General features: G+C 28.5%; 1 protein-coding gene across 1 annotated transcript; it reads right to left on the bottom strand.

Moving 5' to 3' along the window:
* Window positions 1–12,552: 12,552 nt before the first annotated feature.
* LOC109799253 (uncharacterized) lies at window positions 12,553–18,056 on the bottom strand. Its single transcript, XM_020359805.3, has 6 exons — window positions 17,654–18,056; window positions 17,091–17,308; window positions 16,739–16,997; window positions 13,479–13,658; window positions 13,157–13,312; window positions 12,553–13,085 (listed from the first exon to the last, which is right to left on the bottom strand). Exons 1-6 carry the CDS (start codon window positions 17,681–17,683, stop codon window positions 12,912–12,914), a joined length of 1,017 nt encoding a protein of 338 aa, XP_020215394.1. The 5' UTR covers window positions 17,684–18,056; the 3' UTR covers window positions 12,553–12,911.
* Between the last annotated feature and the right edge of the window lie 4,640 nt (window positions 18,057–22,696).

Below are 22,696 nucleotides of genomic sequence, written 5' to 3'. Positions count from 1 at the left end.
GAGTTCTATTTTCCAAAATTCAAGTTTTGTGTTAAAACAAAACTCTAGAACGGCCCATTCTGGTTTAAGAACGGGTTGTTCCAAATGCAGAACGGGTTGTTCCAGATACAAAATTTACACATACTTTAAATCCAAAAACGCAAATAAAAAATATATATATATATATATCGCTAAGATGTTATTTGGGTTTTTTTTTTTTAAAATAATATTTTAGTCAAAAATTCAAGATTTACCCTCTGTTTATTGTATAAAAATATTTAGACTTCTATATTGTAATTTTATATTTCGTTTTGTTTTATCTCACAATACTTTTCAAGTCAAAACGTCGCGAAAGAATTTTATGTTGTGAAACTTTTATTTATATTTTTTTAACAAACTAAACGTATTTTAGTTAAATACTAAACTCTATCTTCTGTTTCATAATTTTATTCAACTAATAGTTTGAAAATACTAGTATTTTATAATAAAATAGACTAAATATTTATTATATTTAATCAACCCTTATATATTAAATGTGAACGACTATCTTACACAAAAATTTCTAAGAGGTATTCTTCAACAAGAGTATTTTGAAATATTATTTTAATTTTTATATAATTCAATTTTTTATTTTTTATATTTATTTATGAATTAGATTTTAATATTTTTAAAATAAATTATCAATAATTAAAAATTTATTTTATTTTTGATTAATATACGATGGATTATTAAAAAAAATTTATTTATCTTACTGAAAAGATAAGCGAAAGGAATGGAAATAGATGCTAAAAAATATATTGAATTATTATAATAAGCATGAATTACAGAGAATGATTTCAAGGCCTTATATAGGCTACACGTAACAGAATAATCTTATCATAACCAATGACAGTTAAGGTAACTAATCACATCTAAACAAATGATTTTATCATAACATAATTAGTTTTAATCTAGCTAACTTTACTATCCTTAACATCCCCCCTCAAACTTATGTCACATGATGAAGTGACCATAAGTTTGCGTCGAAAGCTCTCAAATGGAGGGCCAGTGATGGACTTTGTAAGAATGTCTGCAACCTGAAATTGTGATGGTAGATGAAAAACCTGAATGGCTCCAATAAGCACCTTATCTCTTACAAAGTATAGATCAAGTTCAAAATGTTTAGTTTGGGAGTGCATTATGAGGTTAGCAGCCAACATCACAGCACCAAGATTGTCGTAGTAGATTGTTAGGGCAGCAATATTCACTTGAAGTTCACTAAGAAGTGATTTGACCCATACAATTTCAGTAGTAACAGTAGCTAAACCTTGATACTCAACTTCGGTACTGCTCCTAGAGACAACACGTTGCTTTCGTGATGACCAAGACACAAGATTGTTCCCAAAGTACACACAATATTTAGTTGTAGACTTTTGATCATCCAAGTCAGAATGCCAATCGGAATCCAAGAAGGCCATTAAGGTCAGATTAGTTAGTCTTCTGAAGTGAAGACCATGAGTGATAGTCCCTTGTAGGTATCTTAGTATCTGTTTCACAGCCTTCCAATGATGTTCTTGAGGATTATGCATAAATTGACAGACTTTATTAATGGAAAAGGACAATTCTGGTATGGTGATGATGATGTATTGGAGGTCACAAAACTATCGAAATCATCAGGCAAACCATCAAGAATCACATCTATGTGATCTTCTTCTGAAATTTTGACTCCTACTGCAGCGAGTGAATCAATAATTTTCTTGATTTCTAATAGGTAATCATTAATTTCTTTTTCTTTCTTAATCGTGCGTAACTAAAGCTTCAATTTCTTGATCGTGGCTCGTGTATGAGACGAATAGTAAACCTCCAAATGCTTCCAGATCTGAAAAGTGGTTTCTAAACCAACCATCTTCGTCAAGATTGGGGTGGACATTGAAGCCAGAAGTCATGCCATCAATAGTTGATTTTGCTGCACATGGTGCTTGTAATCTTGACTTAGGGTGTTTCTTGTTGCATCCTCTGTTGTCGCGAGTTTTGCTAGAACATCATTACTAGTGATGAATTTCTGAAGCTTCATTCCACGAATACTGGAAAGAACTTGTTGTTGCCATAACAAAAAATTTTCATCATCTAATTTGATTGCAATTGGAGTATGGAAAGTTTGCAGGTTAAATGATTTTTGTGTAGCGGAAGACATGTTTGATGGATCTCACTGTGCTCGTGATACCATGAAAAGATAAGCGAAAGGAATGGAAATAGATGTCGAAAGATATATTGAATTATTATAATAAGCATGAATTATAGAGAATGATTTAAAGGCTTTATATAGGCTACCCGTAACAGAATAATCTTATCATAACCAATGACAGCTAAGGTAACTAATCACAGCTAATTAAATGATTTTATCATAACAGAATTAGTTTTAATCTAGCTAACTTTACTATCCTTAACACTTACATCTAAAATATAATTTATATATTTAAAAATATCTATTTATATTAATTTTAAATATAATTTATATATTTAAATATAATATTTAATTATATAATTTATTATAAACTTTAGTTATATAAATATATATATATATATATATATATATTATTTTAAAATTATTAGAATTTTAATGAAATGGATTATAAAATTATACAATTATGATATTTGAGAAACTAAATTATATAATTGTAATATTTGATAGACAAAAATTGTCAAATTAAAACTTTAAAAACTAAAATTTCACAATTGTAATACTTAATGAGTCAAAAAGGTGATTAAAATTAATCACTAATTGATATCATATATGATAATATTATTCATTGAAAAAATGTTAATGTTGTGAAATTTTATAATAATCATTCTCAATATATAAATTTGAATAATTTTTTTTTTTTTTTTAAACATTTCACTTTGATTATTTTTTCTCACATTCACTTCTATTCTAATTCTTATCGCATGAAGATGTGAACTTCATTGTCGTAAGATGCAATTGGTTTTTATATTTTTTTTTATCAGATTAATCATTTATTATATAAATGCATTAATTGAATACCAAAATGAAATGTATATTTTATATTTAAAATTAAATGTTATCTCTTTATATTATCTTTATATTTACTTTAATATTTTTTAACTTCTTATCTCTTTAAATATATTATCTTTCCTATTTATTTCAATATTTTTGAAAAAAATTAATCGATTATAAAAAAAATGTATCAATTATCTTATACATTGATTAAAATGCTAGTTACTTTATAAACCATATTTAAAGTAAATTCTAATAAGTCAGAAGTGTAAATAATATGAAAAATAAACTTTTGAAGTAATTATTATAATAATTTAATTAAAATGATTTTATATTAACTGATATAATATTGTTAATTCGATTGAAATTGAGTTTAAATTTTTTAAGAAATGCTTGAGATTTGTAGATAAAAATTACTACTTTAATAGTAGTTTTTTATTATTAAGAAAAATACATAATAAATTAAGGTTTAACAAAAATTGCATTGACATTATTCGCCAAAGCAATAAAATTTAATTCTAGAGGACCAACCTCCCATGTTACAAAATAAATATGAACAAGAAAAATATTATTTAACGAAGTAATTTGCACATTGATTTTCTTTTTTAAAAGTATGATGAAAGGAAACTTGTCAAGTTTGCCTATCATAACCTTGTTAGATTAAATTGTATGTCATTAAATTATTACATAACCTTGTTAGATTAAATTGTATGTCATTAAAGAATCAACCTCACATGATTCTTTTAAAGCTAGCATTGTTTTTAATAGTCAAAGTAAAGAATCAATCGTTTAATGTTATTATACACAAACTAAGAATGTAATAATTTTGTTTTGTTTTTTGTTATACATTCTTTTATTTTTATTTTTATTTTTAATAAATGTATATTGGTTGTCAAAGTATAAATTAATTAAAAATTAGGTGAAATTTAAGAGTATAATTGATGAAAAGTAACAATTAAAATGGAACAAAGGGAGTATATAATTTGGAGGAAAAAAATTCACTAAAAGGGCTAGTTAGGTTAGGCCAATAAATTAGTGTCTAAAAAAATTGTTCAAATATGTTTAGTAAGACATTTGAGTAATTTATAAGCTCATTTAACTAACTTTTAAGCTAATTTGACATAAATAAGCTTGTTTGATACATGAACTTATTTAAGAATACAAGAAAGATGTAAATTTTTTACGAATATAATCCGTCAATAAAAAGAAATAATGTCAGAAAAAGATAATTTTTGACAAATTTTTGACAGATGCATATCCATCAGAAAAAAAAATCCGTCAAAATTTTTTTGTTTAATTTTAATAAATTTATTAATGTAACACCCCTCATATTTGATATCTCAAGGGCTTTATTTCACGACACTTCACTTTTAAGTGTTTTGTCCTTACTCATACATTTTTTGGGAAACTTCCCAGATGGGTCCTTACTCGCACACTTTCTGAAAACTTCTCAAAAGATCACCTATCCCTAAATTACTCCAAGTAAAACACACTTAACTGTGGAGTTCTATTGAGATAAGCTACCGAAAAGTAGATGCATCTTGTTAATATAGGTAGTGTTGCGGAAACGTCTAGCAAATTTTAAACCAAAAGCAAAACAAGAAAGAAAGAACACCAAGAATTTAACGAGGTTCAGCCAATTATGCCTACTTCCTCGGACACTACCAAATATATTTCACTAAGAAATATTACAATAGAGAGAGAAGAGAAAACTACAAGCCTTAGAAGTTACAAATGAACTTGTAGTTGGGATAATCTCAAAGTGAAGGGAAGGGTTTCTATATATAGAACCTAAGGCACTACACATTCTCAAACCTATCCAATGTGGGACTAATTTGGCCACATCAAAAAAAACTTATTCGATGTAGGACTAAATTTGCCACACCATATTCAACAAATCTCCACCTTGGCAAATTTCATATTTTCAAATCTCTCATCTTTGATAGTGTCTACCAATGCAGTCTTCAAATTTTGATAATATTAATCAAGTCCAAATAGTGTTGGAATTTGATTGAATCTACTACCTTTGTCAACATATCAGCTGGATTCTCTGTGGTCCTTATCTTCTGGATAGCCACTCCACCTTCTTCGATAATCTCTCTTATGAAGTGGTAACGAACATCAATATGCTTCGTCCTTGCATGGTAAGTTTGATTCTTTGCCAACATGATTGCACTTTGACTATCACAATGCACCTTCACATGCTTTTGTAGAATTCCTAATTCACCAAGCAACCCTTGAAGCCAAATTGCTTCCTTCACAGCCTCTGTCAAAGCCATATACTCTGCCTCTGTTGTAGACAAAGCTACAGTTGACTGTAAAGTAGACCTCCAACATACCGGTGCTTTTGCCAAAGTAAAAACATAGCCAGTAGTTGATCGACGATTATCCAGATCTCCAGCATAGTTGGAATCACAATATCCAACCACATTTTGACCATCTTGTTCCTGCCGCATATGCCATAACTTGGTCGACTCCAACTCCTTCTCGTCACTGGATGCCACTGCTGCAGTTCCAATAATAGTAGTACCTTGGTAATAGTACAACCTATTATTTTTCCGAACTCCTTTCATTACCACCAGAGCTCCAGAGATTATCTTCATTACTCCACCTTCTGCGTGCACCGTGAAACCCTTCTCTTCTAACGCTCCCACAGAAATGAGATTTCTTGATAAACTCGGGACAAAACGAACATCCTTCAAAGTTCTGATTGCTCCATCACGATTCTTCAATCGAATAGAACCAATCCCATGTGTGGTAAGAGGAACATCATTTGCTGTATAAACAACTCCTTCTTCTAGTTCTCTGAAATCATAGAACCATTCTCGATTAGGACACATATGATTGCTGCATCCCGAATCAAGAAGCCAAGCACTAGAAGAGCTGGTTGAACCAGAAACAGCAAGTGAACAATCTGAGTCATCAACATACTCAGCTACATTTGAATCTGCAACAGTCTTAGATTGACCTTTGTTTTTTAGTTTAGGACAATCTTTCTTCCAATGCCCCTTTTCTCGACAAAAGGCACACTCATCTTTCCCAACTTTAGCCTTCGACTTCGATCGCTTCTTCTTTCCTTTCGCCTGGATCACCGGACGTCCTCTTGCAACCAAAGCTTCATTAGCCTTCTCTGAGCTATCTTTTTTGTCTTTTCTCCTCAGTTCATAGCTGTATAGGGCTCCACAAACTTCATTTAGAGACACAGCAACCTTCCCATGGAGTAGAGTTGTTTCCAGAAACTCAAACTCTTCAGGAAGTGATCCCAACAACATTAGGGCAAGATCCTCATCTTCAAAAGTCACGTCCAGGTTTAACAAATCAGCAACAAGCTGATTAAAACTAGTGATGTGATCATTCATTGTGGCACCAGGAATGTAAGTGAACCGAAACAGCCTTTTCTTCATGTGAAGTTTATTCTGACTGCTTTTCTTCAAGAACTTTTCCTCCAACTCCGTCATCAACTTACTAGCAGAGGTCTCTTTGCAGAATGCATACTTCTGCTCTCTTGATAAGCATGACCTTATTGTACCACATGCCAATCGATTGAGGGTCTTCCAATCTTCCTCTCCCATACTTTCTGGTTTCTTTCCTTCAATTGTAATGTCTAGACCTTGCTGAAAAAGAGCATCTAGAACCTCACTTTGCCACATGCCGAAATGACCGCTGCCATCGAAAATCTCTACCATCAACCTTGGATTCCCACCAACAGCTCTTTGCAAAATGCTTGAAGAAGCATTCAAAGTTGATGATGTAATTCTAAGTGGATTTTCTTCGTTTGCCATCTCAGCTCAATTCGAAAAGAGTGTTTAAAATTTGCTAAATGTCAAATAATAAAAATAGGTCCAGGATTAAGGAAAAATTTTCTGATGTGTCGACTATAGAATACTTACAGCTCACACAGAGCATAGTGTTTTTTCCTTAAAATAACCTGGCTCTTGATACCAATTGTTGTGGAAACGTCTAGCAAATTTTACACCAAAAGCAAAACAAGAAAGAAAGAACACCAAGAATTTAACAAGGTTCAGCCAATTATGCCTACTTCCTCGGACACTACCAAATATATTTCACTAAGAAATATTACAATAGAGAGAGAAGAGAAAACTACAAGCCTTAGAAGTTACAAATGAACTTGTAGTTGGGATGATCTCAAAGTGAAGGGAAGGGTTTCTATATATAGAACCTAAGGCACTACACATTCCCAAACCTATCCAATGTGGGACTAATTTGGCCACATCAAAAAAAACTTATTCGATGTGGGACTAAATTTGCCACACCATATTCAACAGGTAGTACAAATTAATTCATTTAAGTCATCTTCAACTATACAATCTCATACTTGTACCATCTATGGATTCCTCTCATTCCCATGTGTCTGGACTGTTATAAAAAATATAATAATATATAATAATTATATTATATTTAATTATATTAACAAGTAACAATTATTATATTATATTTAATTCATCTTTATTTGTATATATACTTACTTTTATAATTAACAATCTATTTATTTCTATTTAAAATTAATATTATGATATAATTTAAATTATTTATTATAAATTTAAAAGTTTAAATAATAATTTATATATTTTAAAATATTGTTTTTATAATTTATAATGATAATATAATTTATAAAATTATAAATATTTATTTATTGCATATTTATAAATTAAATTTTAATATTTTAAATAAATTATTAATTAACTTAATATATTTATTTATCTTAATCTAAGATATAAAATTCAAAAAATATATTTATGTTTGTTTTATTTTCTAATTATCAATCATTAATAAAATACTAATTTAAAATCTTATCTAATTATATCATAATATTTTCATATCAAATTTAAAATCAGGTATTAGTTATACAAAAATATCAAGATCATATAGTAAATTGTCAATAAGATTATAGTTAAGTAATTTAAAATAATTAATTTTTCAACTATATTGTTAGTAAATAATTTATTCCAAAGTTAATCATTTTTTCTTTATATTAATTATCAGTAAAATTTAATTATTTTTAATTTAACAGTTGGATCGATGAAATTCAACTTACACCATAAGTTATTCAGTGAAGTAACTTTATCAAGAGTTACTTTGTGAGTCAATTGATTCCTCCTCTCTCTCTCTCTCTCTCTATATATATATATATATATATATATAATTTACTAGTCTTTTTTAGATAACAATTTATTAATATATATATATATATATAGATATTTAAAATTTTATTGATCTTTTTTAATATATGATTGTAAATTTTAATCATATTTATTGTTATCGAATGAAATATTAAATATTTCCGATGAATGCAATTTCTGATAGAATATTAAACATTTTTTATAGATAAAATTTTTGACAAACCATTATTTGTTAGTAAAATTTTGACTTAAGCATCTATAAAAAAATTTCATAAGAAATTCTTATATTTTTGACAAATATAAATTCATCGAAAATATTACATCAGTAATATAACTTTTTCTACGAATTTTTTTCCATAAAAAATATAATTTTTTTGATAGATTTGTATCTGTCGGGAATTAACGACGGATATATCTATCGAAAATATAAATTTTTTGATAAATTTGTATCCGTTAAAAATTATTTGTCAGAAGTATAAATTTTTCGACAAATTTGTATTTGTCGGAAATTTTCGACGAATATATCTGTCAGAAATATAAATTTTTTGATAGATTTGTATTCTTCGGTAAAATCTGTCATAAATATAAATTTTTTAATAGATTTGTATCCGTCAGAAATTATTAGTCGGTAATATAATTTTTCTTACAAATTTTTTTCATCAAAAATATAAATTTTTCGACAAATTTGTATCCGTCAAAAATTATCCATCAGTAATTTGAATTTTTCTTGTAGTGTTATAATTTATTTTCATAAACTAATTGAAGTAGTTTGTAATTTATAATTTTTAAATTTTTTATTGTTTTTTCTTTTTCTTTTTTACCTTCATTATTTAAAAAAAAATATTTTTTTAGAAATATTTTTTCTAAGATGTCATTTCTTCACTCTCATTATAAATTTTTTTGTGTTATTTTATATTTATTAACTAATTTTACTAAATAATTTCAATTCAATCAATTCGTTTATAAAGTTTTACTTTTAATTTCACCTCCTAACTTATAGTTTATAAATTTTTGGTCAAGTTATAAATTAGTTTTATCAAAGGCACCTTTTATATAGTATTATTTAATTAAAATTTATCATATATATAATAAAATTGATTTTCTTAATTATTTTAAGAGTCATAGTCAAGAAATTTTTAACTAATTGATATTGAAAAATTTTGTACACCATACTTTACAAAAATTAAACTCTTATTACAAAATTTAACAATCTCATACCATGGCAAATACTAATAGTTACGATGCATTCTAATTAAATTCAAATTCCAAACCTTACAAGCAAAACACGTCTCTATACCATGCAAGATGGAGTATGTAATAGTACAATAATTAGTAAATTTCATTTCAATTTCAAAGACTAATTAATAGCTTAATAAGTTAATAAAATTCTGTTTAAATGAAAGATGTAAACGCCATGAATAAATCCAATTAATGATAATTTGTTGACAAAATTTAATAAGTCAAATAAGTTAAAATATCCATAATTAGTCTTCACTTTTCTTCCTACTCCACACAATTCATTGGCTAGTGGCTATATTCCAAACAAAAAGCTTGTTATATACAACACGACTTCTGCAATTTAAAATACTATCCAGTTAATATTCCACAAAGGATATATAACTGCATATATCCTTGCCCGTGAATGATATCAATACCACTTGCATTTATCAAAAAAATTTAAAAGTGGCTCTGATTAAGGGTTCAGTTTGCATCTTTTAATTCAAGAGAAAGGGGTGCCATGCAAATCTTGGTGCAAGGTCCATAATAGTATAATAATCCATGCTTTTTAAAAGAAGTAGTTGTGTTTGGTGGCTTGGAACTTTGCATTTGCATACTTGCATGTTGTTTAAGAACGTGACCAGGTCAAAAACTGAGATATTGAAGCCACCATGTCACGCTTTGCCAGTCAACTTCGTACTTCCAGAATGAAATTTTAGACTTTTAGGTGCCTCCCCCTGACGCGGAAATTTGACTGGCTTTTCTATTACGGGAATGTTACTGGAACGAGGGAGAGAAAGTAGAGTTGTACAAGCTTTAACAATCAATAATTTAAGATATATTAAAATATGAGTTTGGATCTAATTGAATTATATAAAATTAATTTGTAAGATGGAAATTATTTTTCGCTAATAAATTTTTTTATGTCTTATTTTTAATTGATGTAAGATTTAAATTTTTCTCGGTCCGTTCTTTCAACTTAATATTATTAGATTTGATGCATAAATAAAATGGTACGTAAACCTTTTTTAATGATTTAAGATAACGAAATTTTGATTTTTTTTCAATACACTCTCACGCTAAACACTATTGAACTTGGTGCATATATAAATTGTGACCAATTCTTTTTAACATATTTAGGATAGTGCTAATATCATCTTAGAATATAGGTTTTGATATAACATAACTTACAAAATCAACTTATAACGTAACGGTTGTCATTTACTTGTATATTGTCTTATATGTAGTCGATGTAAAACTAGAATTCTTCCCAAAAATCCTTTCACACCAAGTAATATTGAGCCTGTTGTGTGAATAAATGATGATTAACAATTTTTAATGATTTAAGATATGTGAAACTTTAGATTTTTCTAACATACTCCTTCACATCCAATACTATTAGACTTGGTGCATATATAAATGATGGGTGGCCCTTTTAGATATGTAGGATAGTATTAATGTCTTAGAATGTAGGTTTGAAACTAAATCAAACTTGCAAAATCAATTTGTAAGGTAAAGATTATTCGAGTTACTTACTTATAAAGTTCTTGTTTGCCTTATTTCAAAGAGATGTGAGACCTGAATTTTTCCCCTAATTTAGAATGTGAGTTTGAGCTTAACTTAGTCTATAAAATTGACTTATAAGATGAGGATTGTCTTCACTTATTAGCTCATTGTTTATCATATTTTTAGTCGATGTGAAATTTAAATTTTTCTCAAACACTCCTATGTCCAACATTATTAAATTTGGTGTATAGATAAATGTTAAATGACTCATTTTTTAATGATATAGAATAAATGATACTTGAGTTTCCTCATATAAAAATTGATAAAAGCAAAAAAAAAAAATATAAGTAATTATGTGTGTGTGTAAAATCAATGTGAATAGGAATTAATGCAACCAAGCGAGTTTTCTGCTCATGTTATAATTTAAGTTTGATTATCAAATTTCTCTCCTTGGTAGGAAATATGTAAATTTCCTGACCTTGCAAGGATATATGTCTTTTCCTAATTTGACTTTTATTGTATAAAAAAAATGATTGAAAATAAAATAAAATAAATAACTCACAAAATATAACTAGCTTTTAAATTTTCTCCATGTGTAAATAATAATCAAAATATCATTTATTTAACGTTTCTTATTTAAGAAAAAAACCAATTTGAAGATTGGATTTAATGGGTGTGTGTAACAAAATTATCAGGCAAACTACGAAGCTTGGGTTTTAGAAACTACTTGAAAACTAGAGCTGGTAAACTTAAAACTGATAATCTAATTAATTAAATGAAAAGTGCTTGAAAAAATGAATTATGTAATTAACTAATATAAAATTATCATCTCAAAAAGAAAAGTAAACCAATATAAATTGATATAACAAACATAAAAAATTACTTAATCAGGAGATTTAACTTGGCTGAATAATACAATAAACTGTTTTAAGCTTCTTGATATCAAATTCATTGAAGATTAAAAAAAAATTAAATTACTTAGTCATAACCTAAAATTTAATAATTATATTTACTGTCAAATAATTATCATTAGTTAATATATTTCAAATAATTTTTTAAAAATTTTATTCTCATTTTTAAACATCTTTATTAAACAAAATGAAATAATATACATTAATGTATATTACGATGATTTATATTATAAAAATATCTTAATTACTTACCACACTCAATAGTCAACACCATCTACCTAGCAACATTTTTTTTTCCGACTAACATGCATAAAATTACTGTACCAAATAGCCAGATAGGAAAACTCGTAGATTATACCACGATATCTGAGAGATATAAATACAAATACAACTGAGTGATTCTGATCTTAGTTTAGCACCAACGTGCCCAAAGTACGCGACTATTTGAAATCAAATACTATTTTAAAAATAGTTAGTTAATAAATGATAAAAATATAATTATTTAAATAATATATTTTTACATAAAAATTTAACTATGTAAAATTCATTTTTAAAAATATCAATTTCTCTTTATTTCTCATCTAATTCTACTCTATCAAACAACTACAAATTTTACGTTATTTCTTACTTATTTTTTATCAAAAAAAAATTATTTCCTATTTTCTTCCATTTCCCACTTTGAAACAAAGCATAATAGTATTAGTATGTCCCATCTAATAACCATGTGCACACATGAATGTTTTCAGCTCAAGTTGTTCGTGGCTAAGCAATATTAACATAAGAATCTGAATAGTGATCATGGTTGAACAACTTGCTAATAACTTTTTTCAATTCACTTGGAAAGCCTATTTATCCATCAATAACAGGAAACATTTATATCTGACAAACAGTTAGGAAATTGAAATTGCAAATTCCTAGATGGCTGCAATACAAAGTGTTCAAAGTTGAAAAAGTACAAAGAATGAATTAAATCAATTGAATAGGAAGACAAAAATAACAACATGAACTGAGTACAAAAATGAGGGAGGGTCAAGGCCAAAATTTCAACGAGGTGTTTGTCTTGTTGCGACTTGTGAACGGAGATTAGAGGAATGTTAAAAGCATAGGAAGAAGGGAGGGAAAAAAAAAAAGGCAAAACGTGGTATGTACATACCCAGCAATTTACCTACGATAATCTTCACGGAGGTAATTTTCGAATGGTGTCCCTGTTAGTGCCTTGCTTACATCATTCCAATTTTCAACTTGGCTAGATAAGGATCCTTTATGTATCTTCACCTGACGACTCTTTAAATCCATTATAGGAACCTTCAAAAAATCTTGTACCTCCATTAATTTCTGAAACACAATTCAAATGTCAAGAGCCCTTTACAACAATATATCATACAACAACATGTTGTGTGACTTACGGTGCGGTTCTTTACAACATCTTCATAGTACAGGATAATGTGCCTAGTGCTCTTGAAATATTCCAAAGCTTTGGTGGTAGTTTCATTCACTTGTCTAAGTTGTTGAATCATCAATGTTGTATTGATTGTGGGCTTGTATTTTGCAAGTATTTCTGCCTGAAAGCATAGTTAGAATCCAGTAACTTGAATTATAAAGTGTCATTAGTAGGATAATACATCAACCAACTTGACATCTTGTATCACAATGAAGCACTCATGCAAATGTCCAACTATGAACATTCAACTCAAATAGGTAAAATGCATAAAGAATAAAAATAGAGACCTCCTTGGGTGAATGAACATGGGATTTGTGAGTTCCATTTAATATCTTAGTATTCCTATCATATTCATTTGCAAGTACAGAAATCATCCGGCGCAAAAGATTCCTTCTAAAAAGAAATACGACCGAAACACCATGTACTTTGAAGTACTCAACAATTTCCTCATGATGTTGCATCAATCCCTGTGTTAAATTACAAACATTATGATATCATCAGATCCTTGTAAGATTAAAACAATAATGTATAGAACAAAAGTCAAAACCAACACATTAGATGGAGTGTGTATGTGTACACCAACACATTAGATATTGAGAGTGTACAAAATAAATAAATGCAATATGCATTATATTGCTGTGAATGCTTTTGATAGGCTTGTTTCTAGGTTGTTTTTTTTTTGTCTTCATGGCATTAGTCCCATTTATATACCAAAAAGTTCTCAACAATTGCAAGAAAGGAAAGACAAATATCGGGAACCACAACAATTAGCCTCGCACATTAAAATTTAATTAAGCATTATCAAGTAACTTTTCAAAGAATGGGCAACATATGTACAATAGGTAAGTGAAAATGTAAAGAAATTGTATCAGTAGGGATTGATGTAACATAAGAACTTTGTTTTCACCGAACTGTATTAAGGAACTTTGGTGATACCTGTGTTCAAAGATATGAGCTTATTTGAAATCAACTTGCAGTAAGGAACTTCTACATTTTTAGAGGTACTTAATGAGTAATGAAGGACAATTTCCTATGCAAGAGACATGCTTGAACTTCATTCTTAACCAAGTTCCATTATTATACTTTCTTTTAACGCTACTGCTGTAGGATGGCTTATTTGCTCATCAGCTTTCTACCAAATCTCAAAGAAACTCCAAGAACCATCCATCTTATGCAAACGCATTCCACTACTGAAAATAACACACAAATGTCCATTCAACCTTCATCGACATATGTTCCATCCACATTTATAAACACATCATCTGGGAAGCAATACAAAAAAATTGCAAATACAAAAATTAAAAAACTACTCATCATCGTATGCATTGCATCCATTTTATGCAAAAGCATTCCACTACAGAGAAGAATACCAATCTAATTTTCATTGAACCTTCGTTAACAGATTTCGCATCCACATTTGTAAACACGTAAATTATTTGGGAAGCAGTAAAAAAAACATGGCAAATATACAATTAAAAAATGGTACTGAAAAATTCAACCAGTCAACTTGAGTTGATCCTTTTTAAAAGCAACAACTTGACAAGAACAATTAGAAAAATGATAAGTTGTTAACAACATGAAAAATAACAAGTGTAATTCCATGAATGTATCTTCTACATCATAACTCATGTCAGTGTTTGTGTTTGTGAGGGTGTGATAGAGAGAATTGATCCTTCTTCTCCACTTATGTCATAGTTTTGTACTCTTATGGCTTAGAATAAATAGCAAACACATACCTTCATCTCTCAGAAATCATAAGCAACAATTTAGACCTCAAGAAAACGTAATAATGTATTACCTCCCCCTTAATCTCATGAGTCGACATATACATTGGTGATTGGCCAACTATTAGTTTGAAGATATTGTTGGGTTTTACTGTTCTAGCAGGCATGCAAAAAATGATTTGAATTTGAAAACATCATAATATTCTTCATAAAGCCCACTAAATTTTTGGTATTTCGGAATAATAATGTCAGGTATTTAATTTTATGGCTAAATATGTTTATAGTCCTCTAAACTAAACAAATTCTAGTTTTGGTTCATGTAAAAAAAATCTTTGGTTTCCATCCCTCCAAAATTTGAAGTTGGTGTTTTAATGCCTAGCATTCATTTTATGATAGATAAATGACATTTATTTTGGGAATTAAAAAAATTTGGGAGTTACCCGTTAGCATGACACCATATATGTATTACTTCCTCCTTCACTCTTTCAACTAATTCATACCCTTTAAAAAAAGTAGTTAATTTAATTAATCACATTAAATTTGTCAATAATGTATATTGTTCTTCCAAAAATACCTTTTTTTAATTTAATCATCTCTCTCCACTTAATTGCTTCTCATGTAAGTAATTAATGTTTAAAGAGAATAATTAATTAAGGATACTTCAGAAAAACTAATTAATGCATCTAGAAATTAGAAAATGACTGTATAAAAAGGGACAAACAAATTTCTGAAACAAGTATGATAAATAGGGACAAAGAGAGCATTAGTCTGATCTCATGACCTTTCTTTAGATAAATAAACAATTAATTGATGTCATATGACAATAGTTAGTAGGGACCAAAAATATTGATTCTAGATTTTAGAGATGAAAACAGAGAAAAAATTTTATATGAACCAAAACTAAAATTTGCTCATTTTAGAGACAAAAAGATACCAACCCTTGAACTTATTAACAAAATATCTAAAAAATTGATTTTCCTTTTTGAAGGCTTCATCAAAAACATAACACAAGGAAATGAAACATTAATTATTCATCCTATGCATTGAATTTCATGCCCAGATGATAACTAACAAATTTAGTAATCAAATCCAAATTAGACTTCATCTTGAAAAACTATATATACCAAATATTCAACAAAAGTAAGAGGAAGCTTCCTATATCTCTTAAGCTTTTTTAACAACATTTAGAGATAGCATTACTCTAAATTAAAGTTCCATATTTCATTAGACTTATTCCAAGTAAATTGTTTAAATAAGATTGAATGTTATTCTATCTGTGCATGATCATTACATTTACACAACACACCTACTTATTGCACACTAGTTTAGCTAGACCACCCCTAACAAGACAACGATCAATCTTAAGAGGAACAAGGGAAGTCATCAACCCAGGTAGCAATCACGACCTTCATGAAAATTTGCTAATACATGCAAATAATATAATGGAGTTAATATACGAAAAAATTGGTCCTTAAAAATGACAACTTGTGTTGCTTTGATCCTTGAATATTTTCATATAAACAAATTAGACGTTTGAGGGGTGAAAATTGTTTACAATTTGATAGCTTGATAAGGTAAAATTGCAAGTAAGTTGACACTTTTGGAGATATTTGTATAGACGAGCATACTCTGGGACTCAAGCAACACAAGTTGTCACCTTCACAGACCAAATTATGTATTAACTCTAACTTAATGTGGTGTATATCTGCCCTTTGGTTTCAGAAATAGTTGTTGTTAGCAGACAAAAGGGATAAAAAATGACTATCATGCAAGACAAATATTTATTATAATAAAAGGGCATCCATAAATAAAACAACATTTACCTGATTAAGCATCCACTTTAAGCCAACAGCAGTAGTGCATTCATTCTTTGAAGCACTACTTAACCAATCTAGATTATAAATTGTATCTAGAGTCTCTGTAATTGTTGACATATTACTCCTTCTCACCTTCACCGAAAAGATTTCCCCATTTGAGCTTATGTTAGTATGACTGTTTAAAAACGTCTCGAACCATCCACTCCCAGATCTCTGCATTGACAGAATAGTAAAATAGCGGACAGGGTGGCAAGCACATTCCGCCCTAACAAAGACATACAAAGAAAGCAATATTAGTAAAATTCAGACAAAATCTACAACAAAACCTTGGATTTAAGCATTATATTAATAATTTCACCTGCTGTAAGTTTTGGGATTAGGGTAGTGCACATAAGGAATATCCCAAGGTTCAATTTTAGGTTCTGGGCATGGCTTTTGAATAACGTTGATATCTAGAAAACCAATCTTGCTGCTAGTGCCTATCTGCTTCAGACAAATAGAACATATATACACGCCACAGACCATTGCAAAGGTCAACACAACCAACCTCCACACAAACGTAGAACTCTTCAAACCCTTCACAAGCAAAACATCATGTAACCATGAGCTATAAGATTTTAAATCGATTTAATCATATCAAAGCACATAAAACAAAGAGCCCAATATGACTGATCCAAAGCAATAGATTAAAACCCCACAGAATCTACATTTTGAGGAAACTACCAATCAAATTCCTAAGACCCATCAACCTCAAAACCACACATATTCGTTGGGGTTATTTTAAGGAACCAAATCGGACAATTTCACGTGCCACCCATGAAAAAACAAAATAAAAAAATACAATATTTTACCCCAAGTGTTGGGAGATTTGAAGGTAACAAGACAAGTTGACACATTGAAAGGTAAAAAAAATACACTTACTTTGGTGAAGGAAGAGAGATCATCGGCCATTGTTGACAAGCTCAAAAGGAATGCGGATGAAAAGGCATTTTCTGGGTACCCTTTTGAATATATTTCTTCGTTCTTTTATTATAAAGCTCTTATTTCAACTCATGTTGCTACAGCCAGCAATGAAGGAAAAAGCAAAAGGGGGTTCGCTGATGAGGGTGTGTGACACTGAACTTTTTTGCTTTCTTTTTTATTTTTATTTTTCCTTTTTAATTTTTTTTTTTACTTTTTAGTCTGTGGGGAATAAAATAATTTGAGACTTCTAATCATGGACCGTTGCTATATTTTTGGTAATCTGCACTTGGCTATGACATACTCGTTCATGGTTTGGGAGAAATTTTGAGTATCTTTCGGAGTAAGGAGATAGAGTACGACCAAAGAAAAACGACATTGTGGGTGCACTACTTTGTCTCTTAAAATGACATGATTGTGACTTTGTAATCCATAGATCCACCACATGTCTGTACTAAAAGAAAATTATGGAGAAATTAAAACCATAAAGTTGACAATTTTGTAGATTTCGCCCACGTGTCAAATACAATCTTGCTTAAACAATTCAATTACATGAGTATGGGTTATTGATAAGCATGCTTGAAATTTATAAGTATTGACATTTTTTTCTTGACTTTGGAAAAATTAATAAATTTAATTACAACACGTGTTTTTTCGTTTTTCATTTAATGAAGCTATCATAACCAGTTACTTCTTAAGATATTGATTTTTTCATAGAGAATAAAAGTTGAAGATAAAAGGAAATTTTTCTTATTTTAGCATTGTTAATTTATATGCTAAATAATTATTGATCAGATTTTTAAATGAAACTCAACTTGTATAATTATCACTAAAAAGATAGAATAAGATAGGTATAATATTACTCGACAAATGATGACTTTAACCAAAATGACTAATCGACCTTTTGATTATTGAGACAAAGGTCAGGTTTCTTTATTTCAATCAAACCAACCAACCATATGCTTTAATTAGCTACCTTTTTCATGCCCATTAATAACTTTACCAATTTTTAATGATGACAATTGATAATTTTTTTCATTTTTTTTATTAATATTCGTCCACTTTCTTTCCCTACAAGTTTTTTTTCCCATAAATTATAACCTTATATATATACTTATAATCCTTTTTAAAATTACATAAACTCATGGTTCAAAAAAATTAAGTATAAATTTGAATATAGATTCTTTTTATCTTAAGTATGTTATATTGTTATATTCATTACATTTGAGAGTTTTTACATATTCAAGAATATATTTTGTTTATAATAATAAAAATGAGGTTGGAATCTATAAATTTGTTATAACTTTAAATTTACTATATTGTTTGACTCGTCATATGAAATATTATTTATTGTGAATTTCATGAATTTTTACATTTTTGTCCTTAAAATGTGTCTTATTATGTTAAGGGGTGAGGCATTTATAAATTCCTCTTAACCTTATTTTCAAGCAATGAGACTTTTTGGTGGAAGAAATAGTTATTGTCCAATCGGAAGCTAAGTGTATAGAGATCTTGTTTGTCCTAAGTAGGGATGAGAGTAGGCCATATTTTAATTAGGAACCTATGACTTGACCTATTTAATAAAAAGGTCAAGTTTAAACTAAAAAAAAAAAAAACCTATTTTTTAAAACTTACTGGACTTAAGCTTATTAAAAAAAGTTGTTAAGTCTAATAGATCAATCTATTTATTTTTTATATAATAACAAATTATATACATATACATATAATATTATTAATAATATAATTAAATAAATAAATTTATAATATAAAACCAAATTAACAATATTTTTTATATTTCCATTACACTTATATTCGCCTGCTTTATTTATTAATAATTTATTTTTAAAAGTTAAAATTTAATTCATAAATAATTATGATAAATGAAAATTAAATTAAATAAGAAGTTAAAAAAATCTCTAAAAATTATATCATCGAAGAAAAATCCCTAAAAATACTTTCGCGCAAGATAGAAGCTCATGCTTAATATATATAGGTTGATTAATAGGAAAATTACTGATTTGCAGAAAACCTTATAATTAAAACATGTGTCGTAGGAGGATAATGACTAGTAAAGATATGAGAAATCATGAGATATTAGTAATGAAGAAAAATGATAAAGGGTAAGAGATGAGCACAATAATCATAATTGAAAATATGTGAAGAGATAAAATATAAATATAATTGAGTAATGAAAGGGGACTAATAAAAATAAAGATTTAATGAATATATAAGAGTAAAGAGGATATAGGAATGATAAGTTAATGGCGATAATGATGAATAGAGATAACTAAGAATTATGAAATGTGATGATACAAAAATCGTTATATTTTATTTGAGGAGTCTTGTGCGGCATTTAAGGCATTTGGCGTATTCGAGGTGATGATCGATGACAATGATGATGATGATATAAGAAGTTCAGGCAAAGACTTGGTCTTTTGGGAAAGTCCAATTAGAGGTTTGATAACACGATCACGTTGGTGATGAACATCTACACTATTGTTGTTTGTGATTAGTGAAGTTGTTTGGAGTTCATATGTTCATGCATACTTTCTTTTGGAAGTGATAGTAAATATATGCATGAGGATCTCTATGATCTTCTACCTTGTCCTTGGAAGTGTTTTGGTAAGGATCCTTTAACAAGTATAGGAGGTGGCCATGCCCCATATATCTTCTCCTAGTTAAGAGTAGATTGAGTGGGTCACCAGAGAGTGGTGATCCAATTCAAGTGCTCTTATGTAGGGGTGGGAAAAATGAACTATATTGCACTAAGCTGTTAAGAATTTCACTTAACCAAAAAATAGTTTGCATAAACTAAATTAAGTTGTAAACTAGTTTAGGCGTGAACTGAACTTTTTTTTTAATTTTATTGGACTACACTGGACTGGTATATGAGTAAAAGCATGAGTATTCTGGTTCTAAATATATCTGAAAAAAATAAACAAAAAAAAATTATACATTTCCAAGATCACCATCAAGAACTGCAATTTTTGCTTTGTTGATTTTAATAATGTTAGTGACAAATATTGGCACATGAATTTGGCCTCTAGTAGCATAAGTTTTTTTAATAATCCCAAGAGAAAGTATGTTTGCAAGATTCCTCATAAATAACAAAAGCATATTAGCCTTAGGATTTTAAAGTTACAAGTGAAATTCATAAAAGAAAAAGACAGAGTTAGCCCTAGTGCACCGAACAAAGTAGAAAAAAAAAAAATGCAAGTTATTTTAAGTTAGTTTATAATGCACTAAACTACATTTTTAAAAGTTCAATTTTAAAAATTTGAACTATAAAGCAATTTAGTTTGTTTTTAATTAAAATAGTTTAGCTTTTCTTAGTTCAATAGTGTGCAGTTAAGTGGCATTTTAGTTCAATGTAGTTAATTTTTCCCACCCTTACTCCTAGGCTACCTCATATTTAGAGTGTCTTTAACAATTTTGTAAATTGGCACCACATGTACATAAAATTAGGAGCATGAGTTTGCACAAGTCCTTAAGGAATTTTAGTGGATGTTTAAGTTGGTGTATTGAATAAAAATGATTTATTGATGTTTGAGTTGACATGAATGATGGTGTGTGTTGTTCTTAGATACTATTTTTATTCTTCATATGTGCTTATACATTTGTGAGGTATAGTCTCAACTCTCACTCCTCTTGTGTTTTTGTTGTTGTTTTTCTTGTTTGGATTAAATGTCGTACAAGAGTTGGTTAGATAGATGAGGTTAAGCCTAAAGGAAATGAAGGTCAAGGCTTTAGTTTTACTTTTATGACCTTATTATGATTAGTGTGACATCAAAGCTAGAGAAAATTTGTTGCTTTGTTTATGTCATTTCGAAAATCATGTTTTAGACTTAGTATTTATTTCATTGCTTTATGTTTTCATTGAGGATTTGTAAAGGTTTCTTTTTGCCTCTGGTTGCAAACTTAATTCCATTTTATTCTCTTGTTAATAATTAAAGGTTATTATGGGTTAAGGAGACATGTGAACCCTTTTACAATGTGACTAAAGAGCTTTGCTTTATCTTAATCTTTTTAATGAGATGTATTTTCATAATAAACATTTTGGAGTAGACAGGTATCATCACTCATCTCTAAATTGCTCCAAATGATGTGTGTTTAATTATAGAGTTCTTAAGTGACAAATTACTGAAAAGTGGATGTATTTTGTTGGTATAGGTAGTACTAATCAATTCCTTTTAAGTCATCATCTACTGTATAATCTCACACATACGACCTCTGTATCCTTCTCCTTTTGGTGTGTCAAGGATGTTACAAACCCACTAGCTTTTGTTTGGTTTCTCGCCAAACCACACTATTTTGGGAGAGAAAACCTACTTTTATACCATTTGTAACATTCCTTAAATTTGATGTCTCAATGGCTCCACTCTACGAAACTTCACACAATAACCCTTTCTGAGATGTTTGACCACCTTTAGGGTTAACTGTGGAGTTCTTAAATGACAAGCTACCAAAAAATAGACACATCTTGTTAGTATATATAATATTAATTAATTTAATTTAAACCATCATCAACTATTCAGTCTCACACATGCTTATTTCAATGTGTCATAGATGTTATAAGTGACAAATAATTAAAGGAATAAAACAAAAACAAAAAAAGAGTAGTTACCTTTTTTTCGTGAGTGATTACATATTTATAATCAATTAAAGATATTATTGCCTTCAGAAAAGTAAAAATTAAAATAAAGGTCATCCCTTTTTTATAGATTTACAACAAATAAATATATTGTATTATGATACAAGATTATTTTTAATTATTGATATTTTATTTTAAAAATATTGAAATTTAATATAAAAATATTATAAATAAATAAATGTTAAAAAATTCATAAAATGCTCTTGTCAAAGAAAAATAGTTAAAAACATTTCTACATGTTTTATTTAATATTTTGGATATAATTATTCTAATTTATATAGAGAGAATTATAGAAGCATAAAAATAGTAGTAAAAGATGTATTAAATATAAAATTATTTTTTTAATTGTTTTT

The sequence above is a fragment of the Cajanus cajan genome, chromosome 3 (genome assembly GCF_000230855.2).
Source record: "Cajanus cajan strain Asha chromosome 3, NIPB_CcT2T_4, whole genome shotgun sequence".
In the NCBI taxonomy this organism is placed as follows: Eukaryota; Viridiplantae; Streptophyta; class Magnoliopsida; order Fabales; family Fabaceae; genus Cajanus; species Cajanus cajan.
Note: the sequence above shows the minus strand (reverse complement) of the source record. Positions and strands in the feature narration are given on the sequence as shown.

What these genes read in the sequence shown, in the direction of transcription:
- LOC109799253 (XM_020359805.3), bottom strand. Translation starts at nt 17,683, where the DNA reads ATGGCCGATGATCTCTCTTCCTTCACCAAA. An exon ending in AATCCCAAAACTTACAGCAG is followed by an intron (nt 16,998 to 17,090) that starts GTGAAATTATTA and finishes TGTCTTTGTTAG; the next exon opens with GGCGGAATGTGCTTGCCACC. An exon ending in ATGTTCATTCACCCAAGGAG is followed by an intron (nt 13,313 to 13,478) that starts GTCTCTATTTTT and finishes CTATGCTTTCAG; the next exon opens with GCAGAAATACTTGCAAAATA.